The sequence below is a fragment of the Scyliorhinus torazame genome, chromosome 10 (genome assembly GCF_047496885.1).
Source record: "Scyliorhinus torazame isolate Kashiwa2021f chromosome 10, sScyTor2.1, whole genome shotgun sequence".
Taxonomy (NCBI): domain Eukaryota; kingdom Metazoa; phylum Chordata; class Chondrichthyes; order Carcharhiniformes; family Scyliorhinidae; genus Scyliorhinus; species Scyliorhinus torazame.
This window is the reverse complement of record NC_092716.1, coordinates 102,303,125-102,330,757: the sequence shown is the minus strand read 5'-3', so window position 1 is coordinate 102,330,757 and position 27,633 is coordinate 102,303,125. Positions and strand designations below refer to the sequence as shown.

At 47.1% G+C, this 27,633-nt stretch overlaps 1 protein-coding gene across 1 annotated transcript in view; it reads left to right on the top strand.

Moving 5' to 3' along the window:
- Nucleotides 1-27,633, top strand: part of LOC140430238 (diacylglycerol O-acyltransferase 1-like) — a 475,807-nt gene that overhangs the window by 237,555 nt on the left and 210,619 nt on the right. The window contains exons 8-10 of the mRNA XM_072517667.1: nt 20,582-20,685; nt 22,865-22,997; nt 26,232-26,243. Coding sequence (XP_072373768.1) covers nt 20,582-20,685; nt 22,865-22,997; nt 26,232-26,243 — 249 coding nt within the window. The remainder of the gene's footprint in view (nt 1-20,581; nt 20,686-22,864; nt 22,998-26,231; nt 26,244-27,633) is intronic.

Sequence of the window (27,633 nt, the reverse complement as noted above, 5' to 3'; positions counted from 1 at the left end):
CCTTCTAGCCCTCCTGACTCCTTGCTTAAGTTCCTTCCTACTTTGCTTATAGTCCACGCAGGCTTCGTCTGTTCCCAGCCTTTTAGCCCTGACAAATGCCTCCTTTTTCTTTTTGACGAGGCCCACAATATCTCTCGTTATCCAAGGTTCCCAAAAATTGCCGTATTTATCCTTCTTCCTCACAGGAACATGCCGGTCCTGAATTCCTTTCAACTGACACTTGAAAGACTCCCGCATGTCAGATGTTAATTTACCCTCAAACATCCGCCCCAAATCTAGGTTCTTCAGTTCCCACCTAATATTGTTATAATTAGCCTTCCCCCAATTTTGCACATTCATCCTAGGACCACCCTTATCCTTGTCCACCAGCACTTTAAAACTTACTGAATTGTGGTCACTGTTCCCGAAATGCTCCCCTACTGAAACACCTACCACCTGGCCGGGCTCATTCCCCAATACCAGGTCCAGTACCGCCCTTCCCTCGTTGGACTGTCTACATATTGTTTTAAGAAGCCCTCCTGGATGCTCCTTACAAACTCCGCCCCGTCTAAGCCCCTGGCACTAAGTGAGCCCCAGTCAATATTAGGGTAGTTGAAGTCTCCCATCACCACAACCCTGTTGTTTTTACTCTTTTCCAAAGTCTGTCTACCTATCTGCTCCTCTATCTCCCGCTGGCTGTTGGGAGGCCTGTAGTAAACCCCCAACATTGTGACTGCACCCTTCTTATTCCTGATCGCTACCCATATAGCCTCACTGCCCTCTGAGGTGTCCTCCCGCAGTACAGCTGTGATATTCTCCCGAACCAGTAGCGCAACTCCGCCTCCCCTTTTACATCCCCCTCTATGCCGCCTGAAACATCTAAATCCTGGAACGTTTAGCTGCCAATCCTGCCCTTCCCTCAACCAGGTCTCTGTAATGGCAACAACATCATAGTTCCAAGTACTAATCCAAGCTCTAAGTTCATCTGCCTTACCCATAATACTTCTTGCATTAAAACACATGCACTTCAGGCCACCAGACCCGCTGTGTTCAGCAACTTCTCCCTGTCTGCTCTGCCTCAGAGCCCCACTGTCCCTATTCCCTAGTTCTCCCTCAATGCTCTCACCTTCTGACCTATTGCTCCCGTGCCCACCCCCCCGCCATACTAGTTTAAACCCTCCCGTGTGACACTAGCAAACCTCGCGGCCAGGATATTTATGCCTCTCCGGTTTAGATGCAACCCGTCCTTCTTATATAGGTCACACCTGCCCCGGAAGAGCTCCCAGTGGTCCAGATAATGGAAACCCTCCCTCCTACACCAGCTGTTTAGCCACGTGTTTAGCTGTTCAATCTTCCTATTTCTAGCCTCACTGGCACGTGGCACAGGGAGTAATCCCGAGATTACAACCCTAGAGGTCCTGTCTTTTAACTTTCTGCCTAGCTCCCTGAACTCCTGCTGCAGGACCTCATGCCCCTTCCTGCCTATGTCGCTAGTACCAATATGTACAACGACCTCTGCCTGTTTGCCCTCCCCCTTCAGGATGCCCTCTACCCATTCGGAGAATCCTGGACCCTGGCACCAGGGAGGCAACATACCATCCTGGAGTCTCTTTCACGTCCACAGAAGCGCCTATCTGTGCCCCTGACTATAGAGTCCCCTATTACTATTGCTCTTCTGCGCTTTGACCCTCCCTTCTGAACATCAGAGCCAGCCGTGGTGCCACTGCTCTGGCTGCTGCTGTTTTCCCCTGATAGGCTATCCCCCCCCCCCCCCCCGACAGTATCCAAAGGGGTATACCTGTTCGAGAGGGGGACAACCACAGGGGATTCCTGCACTGACTGCCTGCCCTTTCTGGTGGTCACCCATTTCTCTGCCTGCACCGTGTGACCACATTTATATAACTGCGATCTATGACGCTTTCCGCCACCTGCATGCTCCTAAGTGCATCCAATTGCTGCTCCAGCCGAACCATGCGGTCTGTGAGGAGCTCCAGTTGCGTGCACTTTCTGCAGATGAAGCCATCCGGGACGCTGGAAGCCTCCCAGACCTGCCACATCTCACAGTCAGAGCACTGCACCCCTCTAACTGACATAGCATCAATTAATTAAAATTAAAAGTTAAAAAAAAAAAAATTTTGTATCTTTTTAAATTTTGTCAAAGTTACTGTTAACTATCTGTTTCCTAGCACTAGATTTCTAATATAAATGCGAAAGCTAAATATAGTACTCTCCGATCTCTGGCTTAGATACCCCTCTAAATTATAATTAAGTAATTCTGTTTAATTAGTTACCAATGCTTAATTTTTTTAATTTAGTGTAGATTCCCAACCAGCCACTCAGGTCACAGCTTTTCTGTGATGTCACTTCAGTTTCCCCCGGACACACACAATTTGAAAAAGGTATGAAAGTAAAAATGAGTAAAAATCACTTACCTTCTTACCTTCTGAGTGTCTTAGATGTTCTCAGGTTCTCTGACTGACAGAGACTGCTCCTCCTCCTCCGAACGGCTCCCGAAACTAGGCCGCGATCTTTTAAAATCTCCGCTCTGACTCGCAGCTCCTGCGCTATTTAAATCTCCCGCGCTGTTTTCACTGTCCCGGCTCACTCACCTCTTGCACTGTTTTCACTGTCCCGGCTCACTCTCCTCTCGTGCTGTTTTCAATGTCCCGGCTCACTCTCCTCTCGCGCTGTTTTCACTGCCCTGGCTGTCTCTCCACTCGCGCTGTTTTTCAATGTCCCGGCTCACTCTCCTCTCGCGCAGTTTTCAATGTCCCGGCTGTCTCTCCACTCGCGCTGTTTTCAATGTCCAGGCTCACTCACCTCTCGCGCTGTTTTCAATTTCCCGGCTCACTTTCCTCTCGCGCTGTTTTCACTGTCCCGGCTCACTCACCACTCGTGCTGTTTTCAATTTCCCGGCTCACTCTCCTCTCGTGCTGTTTTCACTGTCCCGGCTCACTCACCACTCGCGCTGTTTTCAATTTCCTGGCTCACTCAGCTCCCGCGCTGTTTTCAATTAAATCGAAGGCATGAGTCAGACTTTGCCAAACATTGAGCAGCATCAGAGCTCACCTCACAGTGAATCGTCATCATCCTGTGTGCCACAAGACCATAAGACATAGGAGCTGAATTAGACCTTTCGGCCCATAGAGTCTGCTCTGGCATTCAATCATGGCTGATACATTTCTCAAGCCCATTCCCCTGCCTTCTCCCCATAACCCCTGATCCCACTATTAATCAAGAACCTGCAACAATGAGTTCCACAGATTCCCACCCTCTGGCTGAAGAAATTCCTTCTCATCTCAGTTTTAAAGGATCGGTCCCTTCAGTCTGAGGCTGTGCCCTTGGGTTCTAGTTTTTTTCTCCTAGTGGAAACATCCTCTCCACGTTTACTCTATCCAGGCCTCTTAGTATCCTGTAAGTTTCAATAAGATCCCCATCATCCTCCTAAACTCCCAACAGGTACAGACCCAGAGTCCGCAACCCCTTCTCATCTGACAAGTCCTTCATTCCAGGGATCATTCTTTTGTACCTCCTCTGGACCCTTTCCAAGGCCAGCACATGCTTCCTCAGATACGGGGCCCAAAACTGCTCACAATACTCCAAATGCAGTGTGACCAGAGCCTTATACAGCCTCAGAAGTACATCACTGGTTTTGTATTCTAGCCCTCTCGACATGACTGCGAACATTGCATTTGCCTCCCTAACTGCCTACTGAACCTGCACGTTAACCTTAAGAAAATCTTGAACTGGGACTCCTAAGTCCCTTTGTGCTTCCGATTTCCAAAGCCTTTTCTTATTTAGAAAATAGTCTCCATTCTTCCTACTAAAATGCATAATCTCACACTTTTCCACATTGTATTCCATCTGCCTCTTCTGTGTCCACTCTCCCAGCTGCGGACATGACCCGCTGATACTGCCAACCCAGGGCCTGGATGGCCCTGATGGGAAGCACAGAGGAGGGTGGGTTAGCTGGGGGGGAAGGCGGATGGAATGAAGGGAGATGACAGGGGTGGAGTTGCATGGCAATGGGGGGGGGGGGGGGGGGGGGAATGAGGAGATGGGACAGGGGTGCTGAGCTGCTGGTGGGCAGGCCTCGTTGTCGGCGAAACTGGAGGTGATGAGGATGTGTGCCTGTCCTGGTCCCATATCTTGTTCTTCCTGGCAATCCACTGCATCCTCCTCGTCAGATGAGGCCTGGCGCCCCTCCTCCTCCAGCATGCCCCCCTCTGCAGCACAATGTTATGCAGGACACAGCAGGGCAGCACAATGTGGGAAACCCTCCCAGGGCTACACTGCAGGGTCCCACCGGAGCGGTCCAGGCACCTGAACCGCATCTTAAGGATGCCAATGCACCACTCAATGACGCTCAAGTTGTTGCAAGGGCGCCGTGATAACAGTTCTCTGCGTTGGTCCGGGGCCTCCGGACAGTCTTCATTAGCCACGACCGCTCAGATAATCCTTGTCGGCCAGGAGACTACCCCTCACCCAATGGAGCGGCAAGAACCGATGAGTGCCCAGTACATATACATCGTATATGTACCTGGATATTGGGCGCAGTCGTGCATGATGTGCAGCTGCTGGTCACATACCAACTGCACATTCAGGGAATAGAAGCCCTTCCTATTATAAAGGTAACTATGATGGTATCCGGGCAGCACAATGGTGCAGTGGTTAGCATTGCTGCCCCATGGCGCTGAGATCCCAGGTTCGATCCCAGCTCTGGGGCTCTGTCCATGTGGAGTTTGCACATTCTCCCTGTGTTTGCGTGGGTTTCGTCCCCACAACCCATAGATGTGCAAGGTAGGTGGATTGGCCACGCTAAATTACCCCTTAATTGGAAAAAATGAATTGGGTACTCTAAATTTATAAAAATAACAAAAGAAACCATGATGGTATGAAGCATAAACTGGCTATGATGGACTGGGAATCATTACTGAAAGGAAGGACAGTGGACAGGCAATGGCTTATAAGAGAATTTATAGATATTAGATTCAAAGAAGCCGCAAACAAATTAGCAAGAAAAAGCAATAGACCTGAGGATTACGAGCAGCTTAAAATTCAGCTAAGGCGAACCAAGGGATTGATTAAGAAGGGGAAAATACAATATGAAAATAAGCTAGCAGGGAACATAAAACTGACTGTGAACGTTTCTATAACTATGTAAAGAGAAATTGATTGCTAAAAACAAATGTAGGTCCCTCACAGTCAGAAATGGGGGAATCATAACAGGAAACAAAGAAATGGCTGAGGAGCTAAATTTGTAATTTGTTTCTGTCTTCACAATGGAAGACATGAATAATGTACCGGAAGCTCTGAGAAACGCAAGCTTCTGAGAGGAGCTGAAGGAAATTAATATTGGCAAAGAAATATTTTTTGGAAAATTAATGTGATTTATGGCTGCCAAATCACCGGGGCCTGATAATCTTCATCCCAGAGTACTAAAGGAAATGGCTCAAGAAATAGGTCCATTGATGGTCATTTTCAAAAGTTTTTGCTCTCTGGAATGGTTTCTAGTTTTCTATAGATTGGAGGGTAGCTAATATATTCCCACTATTCAAAAAGAGACGGAACAGAAAACCGCGAATTATAGAGGTGAGCCTAACATCAGTAATGGGGAAGTTGCTAGAGTGCATGATCAAGAATTTCTCAGCACAGCATTTGGAAAGCAGTGGTATAATCAGATAAAGTCAGCATGGAGTTGCGAAAGGGGAATCATGCCTAACAAATCTTTTTTTATAAATTATTTTTTTCCAATTAAGGGGCAATTTAGTGTGGCCAATCCACCTATCCTGCACATCTTTGGGTTGTGGGGGTGAAACCCACGCAGACACAGGGAGAAAGTGCAAACTCTATACGGACTGTGACCCATGGCCGGGATCAAACCCAGGTCCTCAGCGCCGTCCAGGGGGACGGAGTATACGGCCAAAGCTATTTCGGATCACGCTCCACATTGGGTGGACTTGGAGATAGGGGAGGAAAAAGAACGGCGTCCACCCTGGAGAATGGACATGGGACTAATGTCGGATGAGGGGGTGTGTCTAAGGGTGAGGGGGTGTATTGAAAAGTACTTGGAACTCAATGATAATGGGGAGGTCCAGGTGGGAGTGGTCTGGGAGGCGCTGAAGGCAGTGGTTAGAGGGGAGCTGATATCAATCAGGGCACATAAAGGAAAGCAGGAGAGTAGGGAACGGGAGCGGTTGCTGCAAGAACTTCTGAGGGTGGACAGGCAATATGCGGAGGCACCGGAGGAGGGACTGTACAGGGAAAGGCAAAGGCTACACGTAGAATTTGATTTGCTGACTACGGGTACTGCAGAGGTACAGTGGAGGAAGGCACAGGGTGTACAATACGAATATGGGGAGAAGGCGAGCAGGTTGCTGGCCCACCAATTGAGGAAAAGGGGAGCAGCGAGGGAAATAGGGGGAGTGAGGGATGAGGAGGGAGAGATGGAGCGGGGAGCGGAGAGAGTGAATGGACTGTTCAAGGCATTCTATGAAAGGTTATATGAAGCTCAGCCCCCGGATGGGAAGGAGAGAATGATGTGTTTTCTGGACCAGCTGGAATTTCCTAAGGTGGAGGAGCAGGAGAGGGTGGGACTGGGAGCACAGATCGAAATGGAGGAAGTAGTGAAAGGAATTAGGAGCATGCAGGCGGGGAAGGCTCCGGGACCGGATGGATTCCCAGTTGAATTTTACAGGAAATACGTGGACTTGATCGCCCCGCTACTGATGAGAACCTTTAATGAGGCGAGGGAAAGGGGACAGCTGCCCCCGACTATGTCAGAGGCAACGATATCGCTTCTAAAGAAAGGAAAAGACCCGCTGCAATGCGGGTCCTATAGGCCTATTTCCCTCCTGAATGTAGACGCTAAGATTCTGGCCAAGGTAATGGCAATGAGGATAGAGGATTGTGTCCCGGGGGTGGTCCATGAGGACCAAACTGGGTTTATGAAGGGGAGACAGCTGAATACGAATATACGGAGGCTGCTAGGGGTAATGATGATGCCCCCACCAGAGGGGGAAGCGGAGATAGTGGTGGCGATGGATGCCGAGAAAGCATTTGATAGAGTGGAGTGGGATTATTTGTGGGAGGTGTTGAGGAGATTTGGCTTTGGAGATGAGTATATTAGATGGGTACAGCTGCTGTATAGGGCCCCGATGGTGAGTGTGGTCACGAATGGACGGGTGTCTGCATATTTTCGGCTCCATAGAGGGACGAGGCAGGGATGTCCTCTGTCCCCATTATTGTTTGCACTGGCGATTGAGCCCCTGGCAATAGCACTGAGGGGTTCCAGGCAGTGGAGGGGAGTACTCAGGGGAGGAGAAGAACACCGGGTATCTCTGTATGCGGACGATTTGAACAACAAAGAACAAAGAACAAAGAAATGTACAGCACAGGAACAGGCCCTTCGGCCCTCCAAGCCCGTGCCGACCATGCTGCCCGACTAAACTACAATCTTCTACACTTCCTGGGTCCGTATCCTTCTATTCCCATCCTATTCATATATTTGTCAAGATTTGTTGTTGTATGTGGCGGACCCGGCGGAGGGGATGCCAGAGTTAATGCGGATACTTGGGGAGTTTGGAGAATTTTCAGGATATAAACTGAACATGGGGAAAAGTGAGTTGTTTGTGGTGCATCCAGGGGGGCAGAGCAGAGAAATAGGGGACTTACCGCTGAGGAAGGTAACAAGGGACTTTCGCTACTTGGGGATCCAGATAGCCAAGAATTGGGGTACATTGCATAGGTTAAATTTAACGCGGTTGGTGGAACAGATGGAGGGGGACTTCAAGAGGTGGGACATGGTATCCCTGTCACTGGCAGGGAGGGTGCAGGCGGTTAAAATGGTGGTCCTCCCGAGGTTCCTTTTTGTGTTTCAGTGCCTCCCGGTGGTGATCACGAAGGCTTTTTTCAGAAGGATTGAGAAGAATATCATGAGTTTTGTGTGGGCCGGGAAGACCCCGAGAGTGAGGAGGGGATTTCTGCAGCGTAGTAGGGATAAGGGGGGGCTGGCACTACCGAGCATAAGTGAGTACTACTGGGCCGCCAATATCTCAATGGTATGTAAGTGGATGGGAGAAGAGGAGGGAGCGGCGTGGTAGAGATTGGAGAGGGCGTCCTACAGGGGGACTAGCCTACAAGCTATGGTGACGGCGCCGTTGCCGTTCTCACCGAAGAAATACACCACAAGCCCGGTGGTGGTGGCTACTCTGAAAATCTGGGGGCAGTGGAGACGGCATAGGGGTAAGACGGGAGCCTCGGTGTGGTCCCCGATAAGAAATAACCATAGGTTTGCTCCGGGGAGAATGGATGGGGGATTTGGAACATGGCAAAGAGTAGGAGTAACACAATTGAGAGATCTGTATGTAGATGGGACGTTTGCAAGTCTGGGAGCGCTGACCGAAAAATATGGGTTGCCCCAAGGGAATGCATTCCGGTATATGCAACTGAGGGCTTTTGCGAGGCAACAGGTGAGGGAATTTCCGCAGCTCCCAACGCAGGTGCAGGACAGAGTGATCTCAAAGACATGGGTGGGGGACGGTAAAGTATCAGACATATATAGGGAAATGAGGGACGAGGGGGAGATTATGGTAGATGAGCTGAAAGGGAAATGGGAAGAGGAGCTGGGGAAGGAGATTGAGGAGGGGCTGTGGGCTGATGCCCTACGTAGGGTAAACTCATCGTCCTCGTGTGCCAGGCTAAGCCTGATACAATTTAAGGTGTTACACAGGGCGCATATGACTGGAGCACGGCTCAGTACATTTTTTGGGATAGAGGATAGGTGTGCGAGATGCTCGAGAAGCCCAGCGAATCACACCCACATGTTCTGGTCATGTCCGGCACTACAGGGGTTTTGGGTGGGGGTGACAAAGGTGCTTTCGAAGGTGGTGAGGGTCCAGGTCGAACCAAGCTGGGGGTTGGCTATATTCGGGGTTGCAGAGGAGCCGGGAGTGCAGGAGGCGAAAGAGGCTGATGTTTTGGCCTTTGCGGGGGGGTGGGGGGGGGGAGAGGGGGGAGGAACCAGAAGGACTCTCAGGGATGTTAGTGTATATGTATAATATGTATAGGTTGTTGTTATAGGTAATTGTATATTGGACTGCTAAATTGTATTTTTGGAGAGTATTTATTTGGGACAAGGCAGTTGCCATTTAGTTTTTTTTTTTATTTCGATGTTGTTTATATATTATTTATTTCTTGCTTAAAACTGGCCATTGTTATTTATATTGTTATATTACTGTGTAAAGGATACACAATGTACTGTCATGGTTGGCCAAAAATTTTGAATAAAATATATTTTTAAAAAAAGAAAGCTGGTTCGCAGACAGTGAGCAAAAATAAATGGATCTTTTTCCGATTGGCAGGCAGTGACTAGTGGAGTACCGCAGGGATCTGTGCTAGGGGCCCAATTGTTCCCATTATATGTTAATGATTTGGACAAATGTATTATCTCCGATTTGCAGATGATACAAAGTTGGGTGGGAAGGTAAGTTGTGAGGAGGATGCAGAGATGCTTCAATGGGATTTGAACAGGCTGAGTGAGTGGACATTTGCATGCCAGATGCACTATAATGTGGATAAATGTGAGGTAATCCACATTGGTAGCAAAAATAGGAAGGCAGATTATTATTTGTATGGGTATAAATTGAGAGACCAAAAGAGAAAAACATGGAAAATCTCAGCAGGTCTGGCAGCATCTGTAAGGAAAGAAAAGAGCTAACGTTTTGAGTCCTGATGACCCTTTGTCAAAGCTCTTGAGGCGGGCAGGGTTCAACAGGGCCAAGGCAGTGCTGTACCGGCAGCAGATCAGGTTTGGGATGCTCTACCTGCCGAAATTATGGGTGACATTCGGAGGCTGGGAGTATTATTTTGGGACCCCAGAAGCGGCCGAAAACCTCATGAAGGAGCATAAACTGGGGAGTATTGGTGGACAATGCTGGGGAACCTGGGTGCTGGCACTTCGTAATGGCTGGGAACATGTTTGGGGATTGGGGGATTTTCGTTCCCTCGTTTTGAAGGGGTGCTTTTTTGGGTTTGCTGTATACTGTTGGGATTGTAAGGAGTGGTAGGGGTGAAAAGTTTATGTGGGGATAGATGTTGCCATCACCCTTCTTCTGTTTTATGGGACTGTTTGTGTTTAGCATTTGTTTGTTTGCTTTTGGGGGAGGCGGCCTGGGATTGAGGAGAAGTCTTTGTTTGGGTGGGGGAGGGGAAGGTCAGCAGGGAACCTTCTTCCTTGAGCTGAGGAGTGGGGAGGGGAGGTGCCTTTGGGCAGGGGCTGTAACGCAAGCAGGTGATGCTGGTGAACAGAAGTGAGGTGGTGGGGGAGAAAGCGGAGAGGGGTGGCCGGGGGTGGGGGGGGTGAAGGAGCCATGGTGGCAGTGCCAAGGTGCCCACGTTCTGGGGGAAGGCCAGGGGGCCACCCGGCACTGACCCTGATCCCAGAGATGTCCGAAGGCCCGGGATACCCCCCAGGTGCCATTCCGCCTGGTTCACGTTTGTTTGGTCCAGTGCTGAACGGTGCCTGGCTGCGGCCTCACTGGCGAGGCTTTTGGATCCCACAATGCCGGTGGATACTGGGTAAATTGGCCAAAATCGGTTTAAACTGGCTTCGGCGCGGGCCATTTGGTCCCACTCCTTGCAGGCGACTGTGGTGATATGCATCATTGTCAATACACAAAGGGTTAATGTAAATACACTAAGACTAAGTAAACAGTAGAGGGAGCACCAGAGACAGCATGGCATGCAGACATACAGCTAATGAACACATAGAATAGGACACGACCAGTGGGCGTCAAGACACCCAGAGGTGACGCTACCACAAGGGGGAAACCCATATAAAAGGACAGGGCACACATGCTCTTTCTCTTTCCACAGGCGACACTCAGAGAGAAGGACGGGGCAGATCGGAAGCATCACACCCACCGCATGGCTTAGAGCAGACTGGTTAGTTAGACTGAGTTACTATAGCAAAATTAACAGGAGAGTTAAACTCAAGTAGGAGAATTGTTAACTGTTCAATAAATGTGTTAAACCTATCTCCAAGTCTGAACCTTCCTTTGTCAGAGCATACATCAAGGAAGCAGCTTATGCTACATGAAGAAGCATAACACAACATAATACCAGTAGTGCCCTGTTGAATCTATATAGTTCAATTCAAGATCCGTGACTACCAGCAACAGCACCCAGGCAAGATGCTCGAGATTCCGGTTCCTCAGCAGCTCCGGTACCACGGCAATATCAGTGCCAACTGGTGTACATTCAAACAGAGATTTGAGATCTACCTGGTAGCGTCCGACCTAGATGGCGTGGCCGATGCTGAGAAAATAAATCTTCTGCTCACCATTGCGGGTGAAAGTGCAGCAGAAATCTTCAAGATCTTCAAGTATTCCAAAGGGCAAACCAAGAGAGACTTCCAGATTGTCCTGGACAAGTTTGAAAACTACTGTGAGGTAAAAATCGGCAAAACTGGAGCCTATACTCACCACGAGGCACAGGTAGGCTTGCAGCAGAGGAAAACAGCAATTTTGATTGGCGGCCTTCTTGAGAAAGGAGCCGCACATGCACAGTTCCCCAGAAGACCCAAACCGGCAAAACAGTAGTTGCGCAAAGAGCGCACAGTAAAGGAGGTGATCTGTGCATGCGCAATCCGTTCCTACGCTCTGCGTCATGACATCAGAGGCCCCGGACCACGCTCACTTAAAGGGGAAATGCCCCAAAACAGTAAAAAAAAATGTTAAAGCCGTAAACACAATTCTTTCACCTGGAACGACAGCACAATGCCTGAACTTCGACCAGTAGCTGAAAGTAACCTCCGCAGAACCTTGCAACAAGCAGTTAGCACCGCCCAAAGAAATAATTTGATCCTTGAAGGCTACGACTCAGACGATGATTTCATCATTGGATGAGGCGACCTCAGTACCAAATCCGAAACGCAATGAGATGTGTTATACAGTGAAGAATCCAACACAGACATGGACAAGTTCTTTGGATTTGAGGATCCTCAGCCCAGCACAGACGACATCCTAACCCAGAAGTACAGGGTTCCGCTGTGGCCTGACGCCAAGAGACAGAGAGCGGTACAAGCCCACAGAGAGCGGCCTGACGCCAAGAGACAGAGAAAGGTACAAGCCCACAGAGAGCGGCCTGACGCCAAGAGACAGAAAGAGGTCCAAGCCCACAGAGAGCGGCCTGACGCCAAACCAGTGGTCCAAGCACCATGAGCAGTGCTCCACGCACCACGAATAGTCCCTGACTCCACACAGAATGGTCTACGCACCACGAAGAGTCCCCGACTCCACACAGAGAGTGGTCCACGCACCACGAAGAGTCCCCGACTCCGCACAGAAAGTGATGACAGACTCCACAGCGAGACCACTGCACGTCTCCACACAGAACACAGAAAGACTCCACAGCGAAACCACTGCACGACTCCACACAGGGAACGATGCCAGACTCCACAGAGAGAGCGGTACAAGCCTCCACAGCGAACCCATTGACAGACTCCACGATGGAAGCAAAGCAAAACTCCAGAGCGCAGTTCTTGCATGAATAAGACCATGAGGGTCTAACAACCTTATCTGAGCAACCAGCAGCAGACGATGCAAGTCTGCCACGCTCAAGTGCACAGCAAGATGACTGACAGTCGTCCAACAAAAAGACTGACAGTCTACCCAGATTATTTGAGCCACCAGAAGAAGACTCTGACAGTCTACCCAGCTCATCTAACCGACAAGAAGACACTGAAGGTCTACCCACTGTATGTGCGACAAGTGACAAAGGCTTCACAATTCCCATACAGATGTGCAACATCTCAGCGAGACTGACAGATCTCAGCTAGTATGTACAGAGGCACTCGACAATCAAAGTGAGGCTACTAGTGACTCCAGTGACACCACGTTAATTCAAACCTCATCCACTCGCGCCTCGTCACAAGAAAATGCATTCCTGAATGTTTTGACTCCGGACGGGGAGCATCAAGACACCTCAGACGATTCAAGTGACACCTAAGATGATTCAAGTGAACCTGAAATGACTCCGAACAGGGAGTGTCAAGAAACCAAAGCTGATTCAGGTGAACCAGAAAGGACTCCAGCCGGGGAGCATCATCAAGCCAAAGATGATTCCAGTGAACTGGACATGACTCCAGACGGGGAGCGCCGAGGAATCAGAGATGGCGCGCTCAATGAAACAGCAGATGCCACACAGGACACTGACACAAGTAACTTTGTGAAGGACCCGAATTCTCCACTCGGTGTGGTCATTGAGCGCAACAAACACAACAACAAAACCTACGAAAACAACAACAAAGACAACAACAAGAAGCGTACCAAAGGCACCAACGTCAACAACAAGCACGACAAAAACAACAACACTGAAACAACGGCTGGTACGACATGGTACAACTCTGCAAATGCAAGACAATGTAACAGCACAGCCCCTAACACTGGCAAGAGTACAGCCATACCATGGCATGACAGCAAATCTCACCGATTCATGTTTGCTCCACTACAAACAAGCAAACCAGCTTTCAAGGCAAATGAGTTTGCTCCACTACGAACAAACAAACCAGCTTTCAAGGCAGATGACACACTGCATCGCAACCACAAGCATAGAAAAAAAAGAGTCCAAATCAGACAACAAAGTGATTTGACCATTTGCACACCGCCTGATGACTTCTTGGTTCCTTAAGCACAGGGACACTGACGGCATTCACAAGGAAATGACAACATCAACATCGACACTTCAATAACAAAACAAGAAAGCCACTCGACCATATTAATTCATGAACTTTGGACTCATACATATTATGTGGTATTGTATAATCATCACTGTCATCATGATTTGTACATGTCATCACTTATCTACCTATTTTGTTCAATTTTCTTCAATACTGTACAGAAAATATGTAACATGAAAAAAGGGCGGATGTGGTGATATGCATCACTGTAAATGCACAAGGGGTTAATGTAAATACACTAAGACCAAGTAAACACTAGAGGGAGCACCAGAGACATCATGACATGCAGACATACAGCTAATGAACACATAGAATAGGACACAACCAATGGGCAGTCAAGACACCCAGAGGTCACACTACCACAAGGGGGCAACCCATATAAAAGGACAGGGCACACATGCTCCTTCTCTTTCCACAGGCGACACTCAGAGAGAAGGACGGGATGGCTTAGAGCAGACTGGTTAGTTAGACTGAGTTACTATAGCAAGATTAGCAGGAGAGTCGAACTCAAGTAGGAGCATTGTTAACTGTTCAATAAATGTGTTAAACCTATCTCCAAGTCTGAACCTTCCTTTGTCAGAGCATGCATCAAGGAAGCAGCTTATGCTACATGAAGAAGCATAACACAACAGCGACATTCTGAGTCTGACACCTTGCGGGACTTGGATAAATTCCACGAGATGTGAAGACTGCTGGGAATCCCCAAAGAGGGCTCTCCCAGTATTCGCTGGCCGCATTGCACTCTAGCAAGAGCGCAATGCGGCCTTGGATCGCATCCATTAATTCCTCAATCAACATCAGAATAACTGATCGTTACGACATTGCGGGTTTGTGGAAGTTTACTGTGGTCAAATTTGCGGTTTCTACATTACAACAGAGACTACTCTTCTAAAGTACTTCATAGCACTTTGAGACTTCCAGTCATTGTGAGGATGCTAATATAAATGCAAGTTTTTCTTTCCAGGAATTGGATTAGAACAAGCGAAAATTACTCAAGAAACAATTATAATGGAGTATATAGATTCCTAAGGCTTTTTCTACCCATAGAGGAGAGCATTGCACGTAAATGGGCAGCTCCGTTTGAGTTACGTTCTACTTCCAATACTTCCTTGGATGTAAATCCAACTTAGTTGCTTGTGGAGAATTTAAGGCAGATCTCAAAGCTTCAGCGGTTGGCTGTTTTGGAGATGGGTGTTTTTGTGAGGGCCACGAAGAATCCAGCACGAGTTTTAAGGATACAAAGTAATAACATTTATTTACAATAACATATATATATAACAGCAGCAGCAACTTCCCTTGCTGCACACTCCTTCCTGCTGGTTCCTAAACTGGCCAGCTTTATTTATACTAGGAGTTTACTAATGGTTTCTCCACCCCCCCTCATTGGGGAAGCTCATACTCCCACAGGATTGTGGGATTGTCATTAGTCCCCAGCCAATGGTAAGTAGGCAGGTTATAACATCCCTCCCCCCCAAAGTCCAAGGAATCCACCGAAGACCCTGGCGAAGGAGGGCGTCGGACTCGTTTTGCCGCAGGCCGGACACCATTTGCACGCGGTGCTAGATCAGGCGGCGTGTAACGAGACGGAGACCGGCGCTTCCGTGATGAACGGTGCAACGGTTGTACATCCACGGCCCGTGGACCCGAGGATTCCCCCTCTGATGCATCCTGTGTCTCCATCTCGGAGTCAGAGTCTGCTGCCTCCGTCATGTCAGCGTCTCGATCTCCATTCGGTTCTGTAACGACCTGCACAGGCTTCGAGTGAGGCACCAGTGGAAGATTGTGAGGACTACCTTCCCTTGTCTCTGGTCTCTGTGGCTGTAGAAATGAGCTCCGGGGGCGGGGAATCTTTTGAGGGGATAGTCTTCTGGACCGAACGTGGTCTACATGTTTGCGCTGGAGACGACCCTGGGCTTGTACCTGGTAAAATATAGGGCCCGTTTGGCGAAAGATTACACCAGGAACCCACTGGGCACCACCAGCAAAATTCCGAACGAACACTGGGTCCCCGGGCGCAAACTGCCAAATCGGCCGATGCCGCGAAAATCCCTGTCCCTGCCGTTCTTGTGTGCGGCGTATACTTTTGCGCCAATGTCCGGGAAAACCATACTAAGGCGGGTGCGAAGTCTCCGGCCCATTAGGAGTTCTGCAGGAGCTACCCCAGTCACCGCATGGGGGGTGGTCCTATACGTAACCAAAAAGCGAGCCAGTCTCGTGCCCATTGATCCGGAAGACTGCTTCTTTAGGCCTCTTTTGAATGTCTGCACTGCGCGCTCTGCCAACCCATTTGAAGCCGGGTGGTAAGGGGCAGTGCGGATATGGCGTATGCCGTTCATCTTCGTGAACCTCGCAAACTCCTCACTCGTGAATGGAGTGCCATTATCCGTGACCAGCACCTCGGGGAGGCCATGCGTACTAAACGACAAACGCATCTTTTTGTTGCGCAGGACGTTGTCCCCTGCATCTTATGCACCTCTAGCCATTTAGACTGGGCGTGAATTAATAGAAGGAACATGGATCCTTGAAAAGGGCCTGCGAAATCTGCATGCAAGCGTGCCCAAGGCCGCCCTGGCCATTCCCAGTGATGTAGGGGCGCGGCTGGCGGAAGCTTCTGATGCTCCTGGCAAATGGAGCAGTTTTGGGCCACCTTCTCAATGCCGGTGTCGAGGCCTGGCCACCAGACATAACTCCGGGCATACATTTTCATTTTGGTCACACCTGGATGCCCATTGTGTAAGTCTGTTAGTATCAGCTCCTGGCCTTTTTCCGGGACAATCACACGCGTCCCCCACAAGAGGATGCCGTCTTCCACACTGAATTCTGACAGCTTGGAGGAAAATGTCCGCAACTCGCCTGGGAGCTGTCTATGCTGCCCACCATACAGGACTATGTGCCGAACCTTTGACAGGACTGGCTCCGTCTGGGTCCACTCACGGATCTGTGATGCCGTGACAGGCATGGTGTCCATAAAATTTAGGGTTGCAACCACCTCACCGGTCGTGGGGGTCGACATGGGGCCGGTCGATAAAGACAATCGGCTCAGTGCATCGGCATTTGCTATCTGCGTACCTGGTTTGTGCTCCAGAGAATACTCGTATGCAGCAAGCAACAAAGCCCAGCGCTGGATCCGTGCGGAAGCAATGGGCGGTATTGGCTTATCTTCTCTGAAAAGTCCCAGCAGAGGCTTATGATCAGTCATGATAGTGAAATGGCGGCCATACACGTACTGGTGGAAGCGTTTCACCGCAAAAACCACTGCCAGGCCCCCCTTCTCGATCTGCGCGTACTTTTTCTCCGCTGCAGTCAATGTGCGGGAGGCGAAAGTTATCGGTCGCTCGGCCCCGTTCTCCATCTTGTGGGACAGAACGGCCCCAATACCATACGGGGATGCATCACATGTGACGAGCAAAGGCTTTCCAGGATCATCGTGGGTTAGTAACCCAGACGACGACAGTTGTTGCTTTACCCGCCGGAATGCGGTTTCTTGAGGCTGACCCCAAACCCAGGTGTGATTTTTCTTTAGCAGAAGGTGCAAAGAGGCCAGCGTAGTTGCCAGATTGGGGAGGAACTTCCCGTAATAGTTTACGAGACCGAGAAAAGAACGAAGATGCAAAGTGTCAGTCGGGGCGGGGGCCTGTTGAATTGCACGCACCTTCTCTGCGACGGGGTGCAAACCTTCGCGGTCCACCCGATAACCTTGGTAGACTACTTCCTTTGCCTGAAATACGCACTTTGTGCGACGTAAATGGACTCCAGCCTCCGAAAGACGTCTAAGGACATCCTCCAGATTTTCCAAATGTTCCTGCTCTGACGTCCCTGTAATCAAAACGGCATCTAAGTAGACAGCAACACGTGGTAAACCTCTCAAAATGCCCTCCATAACACGTTGAAAAATTGCGCAGGCAGAGGATACTCCAAAGGGCAACCGTGTATATTCATACAGGCCCCGGTGTGTATTAATCGTTACATATGGTCGGGAGGCAGGGTCCAGCTCCAACTGCAGGTAGGCGTGACTCATATCTAATTTTGTGAACGAGAGTCCACCTGCAAGCTTCGCGTAGAGATCCTCTATGCGAGGCATTGGATATCGGTCGAGTCGGGAAGCCGTATTCACTGTAAGTTTATAGTCGCCACACAAGCGAACTGTGGCATCTGGCTTCATTACAGGTACAATTGGTGCTGCCCAGTCAGCAAAACGGACGGGCCTGATAATACCCAAACTCTCCAAACGAGTGAGCTCCCCTTCTACCTTCTCGAGCAAGGCGTAAGGCACCGGGATACGGGCTACGGCCCCTTTTATTTTCCCCAAACCAGGCTGGAATACATCTGGGTATCGTCCTAGCACCTCAGTCAACCCCTCAGAAACTGTTTGGAGGATGTGCTGCCATTGCAACCGCAAATGGCGCAACCAGTCCCGACCCAACAGGCTGGGCCCATGGCCGCGCACCATGATAAGTGGGAAACGCCCCTCCTGGCGTCCATAAACAACAGGGGTCATTGTAGTTCCTGCAGTGTCCAGAAGTTCCCCCGTGTAGGTGGCCAACCTGGCCTGTGAGTCGGTTAATGTAAGCGTCTGTATACCCTGCTTGATGCGGTCGAATGTCCTCTGGGTAATCACGGAGACCGCTGAGTCAATGTCCAACTCCATCTCAAGCGGGTGGCCATTGACCCGTACTGTCACCTTAATGGGGGCCACACAGGGAGCTGCCACACAATGCAACTGCAGGCAGTCGTCCTCTGTCTCCACGTCCTCAGGAGTAGTCGCCGCAGGTTCATCCACATGGAAGGTACGACCCCATGGCTGGTCCCAGTTACGGCCCCTGGGCTGGTCCCAGTTTCGGTCGGAACGACGGCACCTCTGGCGCCCCCAGGACCGCCGTCCGCGACGGGGTCGGCGCCTACAAGTCTGACACGGACATGGCTCCCCGTCCATTGGTTCTGGAGAAGGCTCCCTTCGGGGAGGAATGTCCGACGCCACAGGCGTCGGTCCGGACGTTGCCTCGCCCAAGGTACCGCAGGAGTGCGGGGGGACGTTTTCGGACGGAAGGGGTTGTGCCCCAAGGCATGCACTTCCATTCCCTGTAGCTCCTGCACTCCTCGTTCTGCGCTCTCTCGGGACAATACTATTTGAATGGCCTGTTGAAAAGTCAATGTTGGCTCAGCTAACAACTTTCTCTGGGTGGCCGCATTGTTAATACCGCAAACCAAACGGTCGCGTAACATTTCTGACAAGGTCTCACCATAGTCACAGTACTCCACAATCCTGCGTAGCCTGGATAGAAAATCGGCAAGGGATTCTCCAGGGGTCCTCTCAGCGGTATTAAACCGGTAACGCTGGACTATCATGGACGGGGTTGGGTTAAAATGTTGCCCCGCTATATTCACAAGTTCATCAAACGTTTTGGTGTCCGGCGCAGCTGGCTACGTAAGGCTCCTAATCACCCCAAACGTATGCGGGCCGCAGGCGGTGAGCAATATGACCACCTGCCGCTCGTTTTCGGTGATATTGTTTGCCCGGAAATAGTAACGCATCCGTTGTGTGTACTGGTTCCAGCTTTCCAGCGCAGCATCAAAAACATCCAAACGTCCGTACAGAGGCATGGTATAATAGAAAACAACTTCCAACCTGTATCCAACAAAAATCCAGGGAGGTGGCTTCAGCAGTGTAGACAGCTATTCACTTTAACCTTTGTCGCCAGTTTTGTGAGGGCCACGAAGAATCCAGCACAAGTTTTAAGGATACAAAGTAATAACATTTATTTACAATAACATATATATATATATAACAGCAGCAACGTCCCTTGCTGCACACGCCTTCCTGCTGGTTCCTAAACTGGCCAGCTTTATTTATACTAGGAGTTTACTAATGGTTTCTCCGCCACCCCTCATTGGGGAAGCTCATACTCCCACATGACTGTGGGATTGTCATTAGTCCCCAGCCAATGGTAAGTAGGCAGGTTATAACAGGTGTCAGAATGGAATGACTGCTCAGGTTATAATGTTACAATTAATGTGTTTTGCATAACTTTGAATCTCAACTGCACAGACGCAGCAGTCCTTTTGGGTCAGTAGTGGTTACACCTCCAGCATTATCCTATACCAACAAAAATAGCAAAGAGATTTAGGAGAAATACTCCTTTGCAGCAGTTTTTGATTGAGGTATCTAGTGTCTCCCTGCTGCAGCGCCTCACCTATTTACTTCTTCATCCACTTTTCTTCTGATGAACATCATTGCAAGCAATGAAAGTTGCCCTTCTCAACGGCAGTTACGGATGGGCAATAAACGCTGGACTAGCCGACGAAGCCTATGAATGAATAAAAAATGTACACAAGATATTTACTTCTACATTATTGGTCATGCCTCTGTATAGCCAACCACAAAGACATAAAAAAATGTTGCCCAAGATTCACTTTCTCTGAATATGCCTCTTTGTGGAAAATCCATTCAATACTTCCTCATGATCATAATGTGAGATCAGTAATTCACTTTTGGGAGGTAATTGCATAATATTTAACATTAATTTTCTCGCAGGCTTAGGCCCTTTTTCTTCAACATTTTGCTTTTGTGCTTTCTACTCTACAGCCATTTTTTATGATCTGAAATTTAATTTTGCCAAATAAGCATTTGAGTAAACATCTTTATTAAAATAGCAAAGAAAGAAACTTCTTACAAAATTACTGGATCCATATGTTAATCACAGTGTATACTCAGTATTATTAAGTGTATGTTTCAGAATTTTTCATTCAGTGCTTTAATATTCATAGGAGCGATTATGAAGGAAAGCTAAATAATATAATTTTAGAGTAACTTAAATTGTTATCATTAGTCAATGAAATTTAATTTCTTGTGAATCTTCTTTTTAGATCTTTACTATTTTCTGTTTGCACCAACACTCTGTTACCAGATGAATTTCCCAAGATCCTCAAAAATACGGTTACGTTTCCTTCTGAGACGACTAGTAGAAATGGTGAGAAGCAGAATTTACTGCTCTAGACCAACAAATGTAGACTCTTCTCTTTCTCTTTTACCAGCTTCCCTGCATTGTGTTCAATCTGTGACTGATAGTGTGGGTGGGTGATCAATATGTAGGCTTTTGTGCATGCTGTACTGTGGCCAGCTATTAGTAGGTGATACAAAAGCAATTAGTGGTGAATCTCCCTTTAATTTTACCTTCTGCCCATACGCATGCACTTGACTACACAGTCCACTTTTCCTTTTACAACTTTAGCTCAGTGTGATAATTCATAAGGTTTGATAATTTAATCTCTGTGCAAAGCCAGTGGGATAACCATTCTTCAAGCCCCTTTATGCAACTAGGTTAATGTGAGGCCTACTCATTTGAATATTTTAGTGGCGCTGTGGGTATGCTACATGAGTGGTTGACTGGAATATTTAGCATTAACAGCACAGAAAGATCAATTGTCTGCTTATGTTGTGCTATTGATTTTTATTACAGTAAGTAAATTGAGATACAATAATTGCCAGTTAAATGACTAATAGAGGCAAAAGAATAGAAGTGTCAGACAAAAGAGTGGCTCAGTTAGAAACAAAGCCTCATCCGCCTGGCAAAAAAATCCTTTATGCAGCAGGTTCGCCTAAAGCACCCATTCCAAATAGGGGCTGTGTGCCTGAATATTTCAGCCACAATATGGAGAGGAATCCTCACTTGCATAAACCTGGGGTCATAATTATGGGAAATGACCTATCTTTTTGCAAAAATAATTTATTCGTAAAATATCTCAAAGAACATTACAAACATTTCAAAATGGCCATCACACAAAAAGTGCTCTACATACATCATCTTGCACCCTTGAGGTGCTTTAATACGGTCAAAGAAACATTTCAACCAATTCAAAATGGCTCCTACAAATGGTGCAAATGTATTTAATTTGTCTACATCGGTCAAGTTGCACTCTGAGGTGCTTCAATACAATTGTGATACATGTAATATTCACTATACATTCAGTGTGAGTTATACATCCCGAGAGGGTTCTGTACAATTTCGCTCTTCTCCGTTAACTATGCTTGAAAAGTCTTAGACAGTTACCGTCCCCATTGCGCCTTTGCGATAGCTGCCCCAAGCTTTAGTGCTTCCTTCAGCACCCAGTCCTGGGTTTTGGAAAGTGCCTGTCTGCAACACTCGAAGGGGAACAACACTTTGCGCTGGAAGACCAACATGTCTGAGGATCCTGGGATTATATTCATTGGAGTTTAGGAGGTTGAGGGGAGATCTAATAGAAACTTACAAGATAATGAATGGCTTAGATAGGGTGGACGTAGGGAAGTTGTTTCCATTAGCAGGGGAGACTAGGACTCAGGGGCACAGCATTAGAATAAAAGGGAGTCACTTTAGAACAGAGATGAGGAGAAATTTCTTCAGCCAGAGAGTGGTGGGTCTGTGGAATTCATTGCCACAGAGGGCGGTGGAGGCCGGGACGTTGAGTGTCTTTAAGACAGAAGTTGATACATTCTTGATTTCTCGAGGAATTAAGGGCTATGGGGCGAGAGCGGGTAAATGGAGTTGAAATCAGCCATGATTGAATGGTGGAGTGGACTCGATGGGCCGAATGGCCTTACTTCCGCTCATATGTCTGATGGTCTTATGTTTTGGGCGGATCAAAGAGTGTCTTTAACCAAGTTTATTAAAAAATTTAGAGTACCCAATTTTTTTTTCCAATTAAGGGGCAATTTAACGTGGCCAATCTACTTACCCTGCACATCTTTGGGTTGTGGGGGTGAGACCCACGCAGACACGGGGTCTTTCACTAAGTTGATGATCTTCCAACAACTGCTGATGTTCGTCCCGGTGTGCGTCCCTGGGGACAGCCCGTGGAGCACAGAGTCCTGTGTCACGGAGCTGCTTGTGACGAACCGTGACAAAAACCACCTCATCTCTCTCCAGACTTTCTTTGCAAAAGCACATTCCACAAGGAGGTGGACAATGATCTCTTCCCCACCAAAATCACTTTGAGGGCAGCGTATAGATGGTGGGGTGAGACTACAAGCATGTAGGGAGGGCCTTTCTGATCACCAGCTTAGCTAGGTCTTGGTGCCTGTTTGAAAGTTCTGGTCATGAGGCATTCTGCCAAATTACCTTGACAGACGACTTGACAGAGGTTTGTACATCTGTTTACCTTCGAATGCAGTCCATTTTTGACCCCCAGACGAAGCGGAAAATGGCTCAGGTAATCGCAACAGCACAGGAGTCAGGAATGAATCAGACCTATGCCACGTACAGCAACACCAAGAGTGCCTCGCACCTGATGACCAGGTTCTGGGGTGGGATTCTCCGACCTGCCACCGGATCGGAGAATCGACGGGGGTGGAGTGAATCCCACCCCTGCCGGCTGCTGAATTCTCCGGCGCCGGGGATTTGGCGGGAGCGGGAATTGCGGCGGCCTGGCGATTCTCTGGCCCGCAATGGGCCAAGTCGCCGCCCGTTTTTGGCGGGTCCCGCCGGAGTATGTTACGACAGGTATTTGCCGGCGGGACCTGGCTCCGCGGGCGGCCTCCGGGGTCCTGGGGGGGGGGGCGCTGTTGTTGAAAACTCACCACTATTCTTAGAAGTCCCCCTATACCAAAAAGGGCGACATTCTAAATGGTGAACAGGGATTCTCACTCCCCGACTCCTATGCAGGCTTCGGTGGGTGCCAGTCAGGTCAAACTATGTTTTCAAGTTATCCCCCGGTATAACCCATACCTTCACAGAAGATTTCACCTACTTGCCACTTAGTAGCATCGAACCTGGGTCCCGCATTGCTAAGTAAGTAAAGTAGACTTTGGAATAACCACTGTTTCAGGTTAAAGTTTTTAAGTTATTTTATTATATTTTTTCTTTTAAAAGCTGACTCTGCTTGCTTCTCTTGTTCCTTCTCTGCTTCTCCGCCCCTCTCTGCTCTCTGAGTTCTGTTAGTTCCTGCTCTGGTCTCTGGGTTTATATTCCCTTTCTAACAGTTATTACGTTTTTATGACTTTATTGTGAAGTAACTTTTATTTCACTTGGATTGAAAAAGGTACCTTTATCTAAATTTTTCTAACACGACTAAGTATTCATTTTGACATGACCTCACCTCTCAGGTCTCTGATTACATTGTTTCCTTTGTGATGTTCAAAGTTCCTTTGTGATATTCAAAAATGCTTTGGTTTCAAGAAGGGTGTTACTTTTAATTCCTGTCATTTCTATAGTTTTATTTTCCAATTGTGTCCTCAGCTCATAATTTTCACTTTGATTTTAGCTTTAAATTATGTTTTTCATAGACTGATAGTCTCCAGTTTTCTTTTAATTTACCTGATGTTAGCAGAATTTCACACCTATATATTTGCCCCCCTAGTCATTCTTTTCTATCTGCTGATTTTACTTCAATGAAGGTGTGAATCATTGTTTTTAGCTTCATACAAAAATCCTGTGTTTGCTAAGCCTGCTTGACTAAGGCTATCTGCATTTTACAATCCTGCTGTTCGCAGCTGCTGTTAACCCTTTGTGGGAACTGTATTCTCTCATGTTTCTCTCAGACCAGATATTGCCAGACTTCCATGTTTCAAATGACACATCTTTCCATATTTTCAATTTCACCCCGTCTTGATAGTTGAAACATAACTATATCATTTGGTCAATTATCCCCCCATCCAATTGTACTGACTAACCTATATCCCCGATCTTTGTCATTTGTATGTATGCGTTGTGATTTTAAATTGTGCACCAAAATCAATTCGCAAATGTATCCATATCACAGACCAGTGTCGATAGACTCTTTTTTCGTTCTTCCCTCAAGTCCATTTACCGTGAACCATAGCTGCAGCCTCTCAGGAAGGTAACTCAATAGCTATATCCGTGTGTCCCACTACCTCCAAAGCATTTTACTTCCTTGGTGTAGCAGCACCTTAGAAGCTTCCTCATGTCCCTTAGAAACAGCACACAACTCAGTCCATCAGTAACCAAAAAGGTCTTTTGTCCATCACTGGCTGTTAAGTGTCCCATTTTTCCGTCATCCAAATTGCTTTCCGTTTCTCATTGGAATGGTAAATTCTTATATCATGTACCACCCACTGATTCCCTTGCTTCATTAATTTAAAAGGTTCAATTGATCCTGCTTCTATTCCTGACTTCCTCACCTTAAAGTCTAACATTGTCCTGAACCATGTATGTCTGCCAGCCCTGGTTTACATGAGAGAATATCTTTCTGACAAATTTCCTTCAAATCCCTTTCGTCCGTTATCATTTCCCTTACAACATGAAAGTGTATATTTTCCATTACAACATTTGCAAAATACTATGGCAACAGTATTCGCAAGATCACATCGAAGTATCACTTTTCTTTTTCCAAATAAATTTTCCCTATTGTTAAATACACAGTAAAAATTTAAGTCTTATCTTAATACATTACTCATTACCTAACCACACAAATAGACTGTGATTTACAACTTTACATATTTGCAAATGTTATCACAATTTCAACACTAAAAATAAAGTACAATATCGGCACATCCCTTCGTGGCTTTGGGACCAAAAGTCATTACGTACTAAATATGACGTGTTAACAACATCAACATTATTCATGATGTTCTATGCAGTTAAATCAAGAAAAACACTAAACTCCCACTATTTTCCCTCTATTTAAACATTCACACAGTTTAGAAATGCTGATCAAGTTCTTGAATGGCACACATACCCCCATTATCATACATACATCCCTAACAATTTACATGACATTTCTTCCTTAATACCTATTACAGCTCGTCAATGCAATATTGGTTGCTGCATTGGTAATAATTTTCCCGCCGTGGCATCAAGCTACAAAAATTCTTAAACTATTGTCATTTAGTTTGTGGGGGTTCCTCGTCAGTCGCTGCCGTCTGTCGAGACCCTTAATAACTCCACCGCATAGTACATATCCCGTGGAGACCGCAGATCGTCCATCAGCTGATGGCCAGTTAGAGATGTCTGACCGGAGGTTTCTTTGCTCAGAAATAATTTGATATTTTGATTTGTTTCTAACCCGTAAAGTTTTCCTCCGGGCTCTGTCACTTAATTCCCTCAAATATGTAGCCAATAGTATCATTAGTTTCCCCCCAATCCGGTCTAAAACATTCTTCTCTGGAGTGTAGTTCTCTTCCTTCTTGTGAACTGGTTTGTCTGTTATTTATTTTTTTCCTCTGAAAAATCAAATGAACAGGTCAAGGGTGGAGAGGGCCCTATTCTTTAATTTGTACTTTCTATTTTCATTTGGGTACTCCAGAAGTGCCCTCTCCAGGACTTCCGGATTTCTTTTGCCACCATTTCTTTCCTTTTTCTTTTCGAACTGGTTAATTTTCCTTATCATTGATATACATCATACAATTAAGGCCTGTTAAGCCTCCTCCTTCTGTCATTGCACCCCTGAGTGAGATTCGAAGAATCTCAAACTCCTCCTCTTTTTCTCACACAGTGATCCAATCAGGTCGAAACCTTACCCTGATACATTCCTGATATTGTTACTGCATTTACTTTAATTACTCTATTTTGATTACGACCAGATCTTTATGAAGGTAAGTTCCAAACATGACATTTTAACTTAATCATCTGTCCTATCGATGCTGCTAACGGGTTTTAATTCACTGTCTTCCCACCAATTGGGTCATGTGTTTTAATTGTGAAACAATTTCTTTTGCTCCAGACACCATGCTTCTCTAATTCAACTGTATGTTTACACAGATTCTGAACAATCTTGTCTTTACATTTTACAGCTTCACTGATTATTTTTCCTGCAGTTTTAGTTGGTAGCTTCACCCAAACTTCCTCTGTATTATCAATTGTTTTCATATCTTAATTTTACCTGCATCTATTTTTATTGAATCTTTTCCTGCCATCAGATTCTTGTTTCCTGATACTGCAAGTAATTCTCTTAATTTAACTTTTGGTCCAATATCTTTATTCTCCAAAGCTCCTTCTTCAATGTATTTAACATTTTAAATATCATTATTTTTGCTAGTGACATTTTGTGATCGTCGGGCACTAGGACCCTGCGGAGCTATGCAGTGTCAATTTCAACGCATTAGTTTCAAAGTAATTTCCTGCAAGCAGCTGACTGCTGCCAAGTAAAAACTTCTTTATCTGTTTATTCCGAGGCCAATTTAGTTCTGAACATACTGATTTACTACCTCATAATACTGATCACATTTCTGCCTGCCATTTATAACTTCCAATTGATGTGAAACTCGGTTTTGCAAAATACAACATTTAAAAAAATACAAACACCAAAGGAAATTCACAAATCCTTATTAAACATACACACACTCATTTATCCACTCAGATCTTGGATCTCTACTCTGTAGGGTTTCACAAATCCTTATTAAACACACACACATTTATCCACTGAGCTCTTGGACCTCTATTCAGTAGGGTTTTAGTTACTCTTAACAAAAATTGAGACCCCTCCGTGCCAGTAAGTCTCTCTTATGCAGGAGATGTTTGCCTCTGTTAATCTTTTCCACTCTTGTTTCATTGCTTCAACTCTCTTGACCATGTTTCAGAGCAAGAGGATTATTCTAATTGCCATTTTTCGGATTTCTAACTTCTGTTCCTGGTTGTCCCTTTCAGTTGCAATCTGAAATTAAGGATAACATAGAACATAGAACATAGAAAATACAGCACAGAACAGGCCCTTCGGCCCACGATGTTGTGCCGAACCTTTGTCCTAGATTAATCATAGATTATCATTGAATCTACAGTGCAGAAGGAGGCCATTCGGCCCCCTGAGTCTGCACCAGCTCTTGGAAAGAGCACCCTACCCAAACTCAACACCTCCACCCAACACCAAGGGCAATTTGGACATTAAGGGCAATTTATCATTGGCCAATTCACCTAACCCGCACATCTTTGGACTGTGGGAGGAAACCGGAGCACCCGGAGGAAACCCATGCAGACACGGGGAGGACG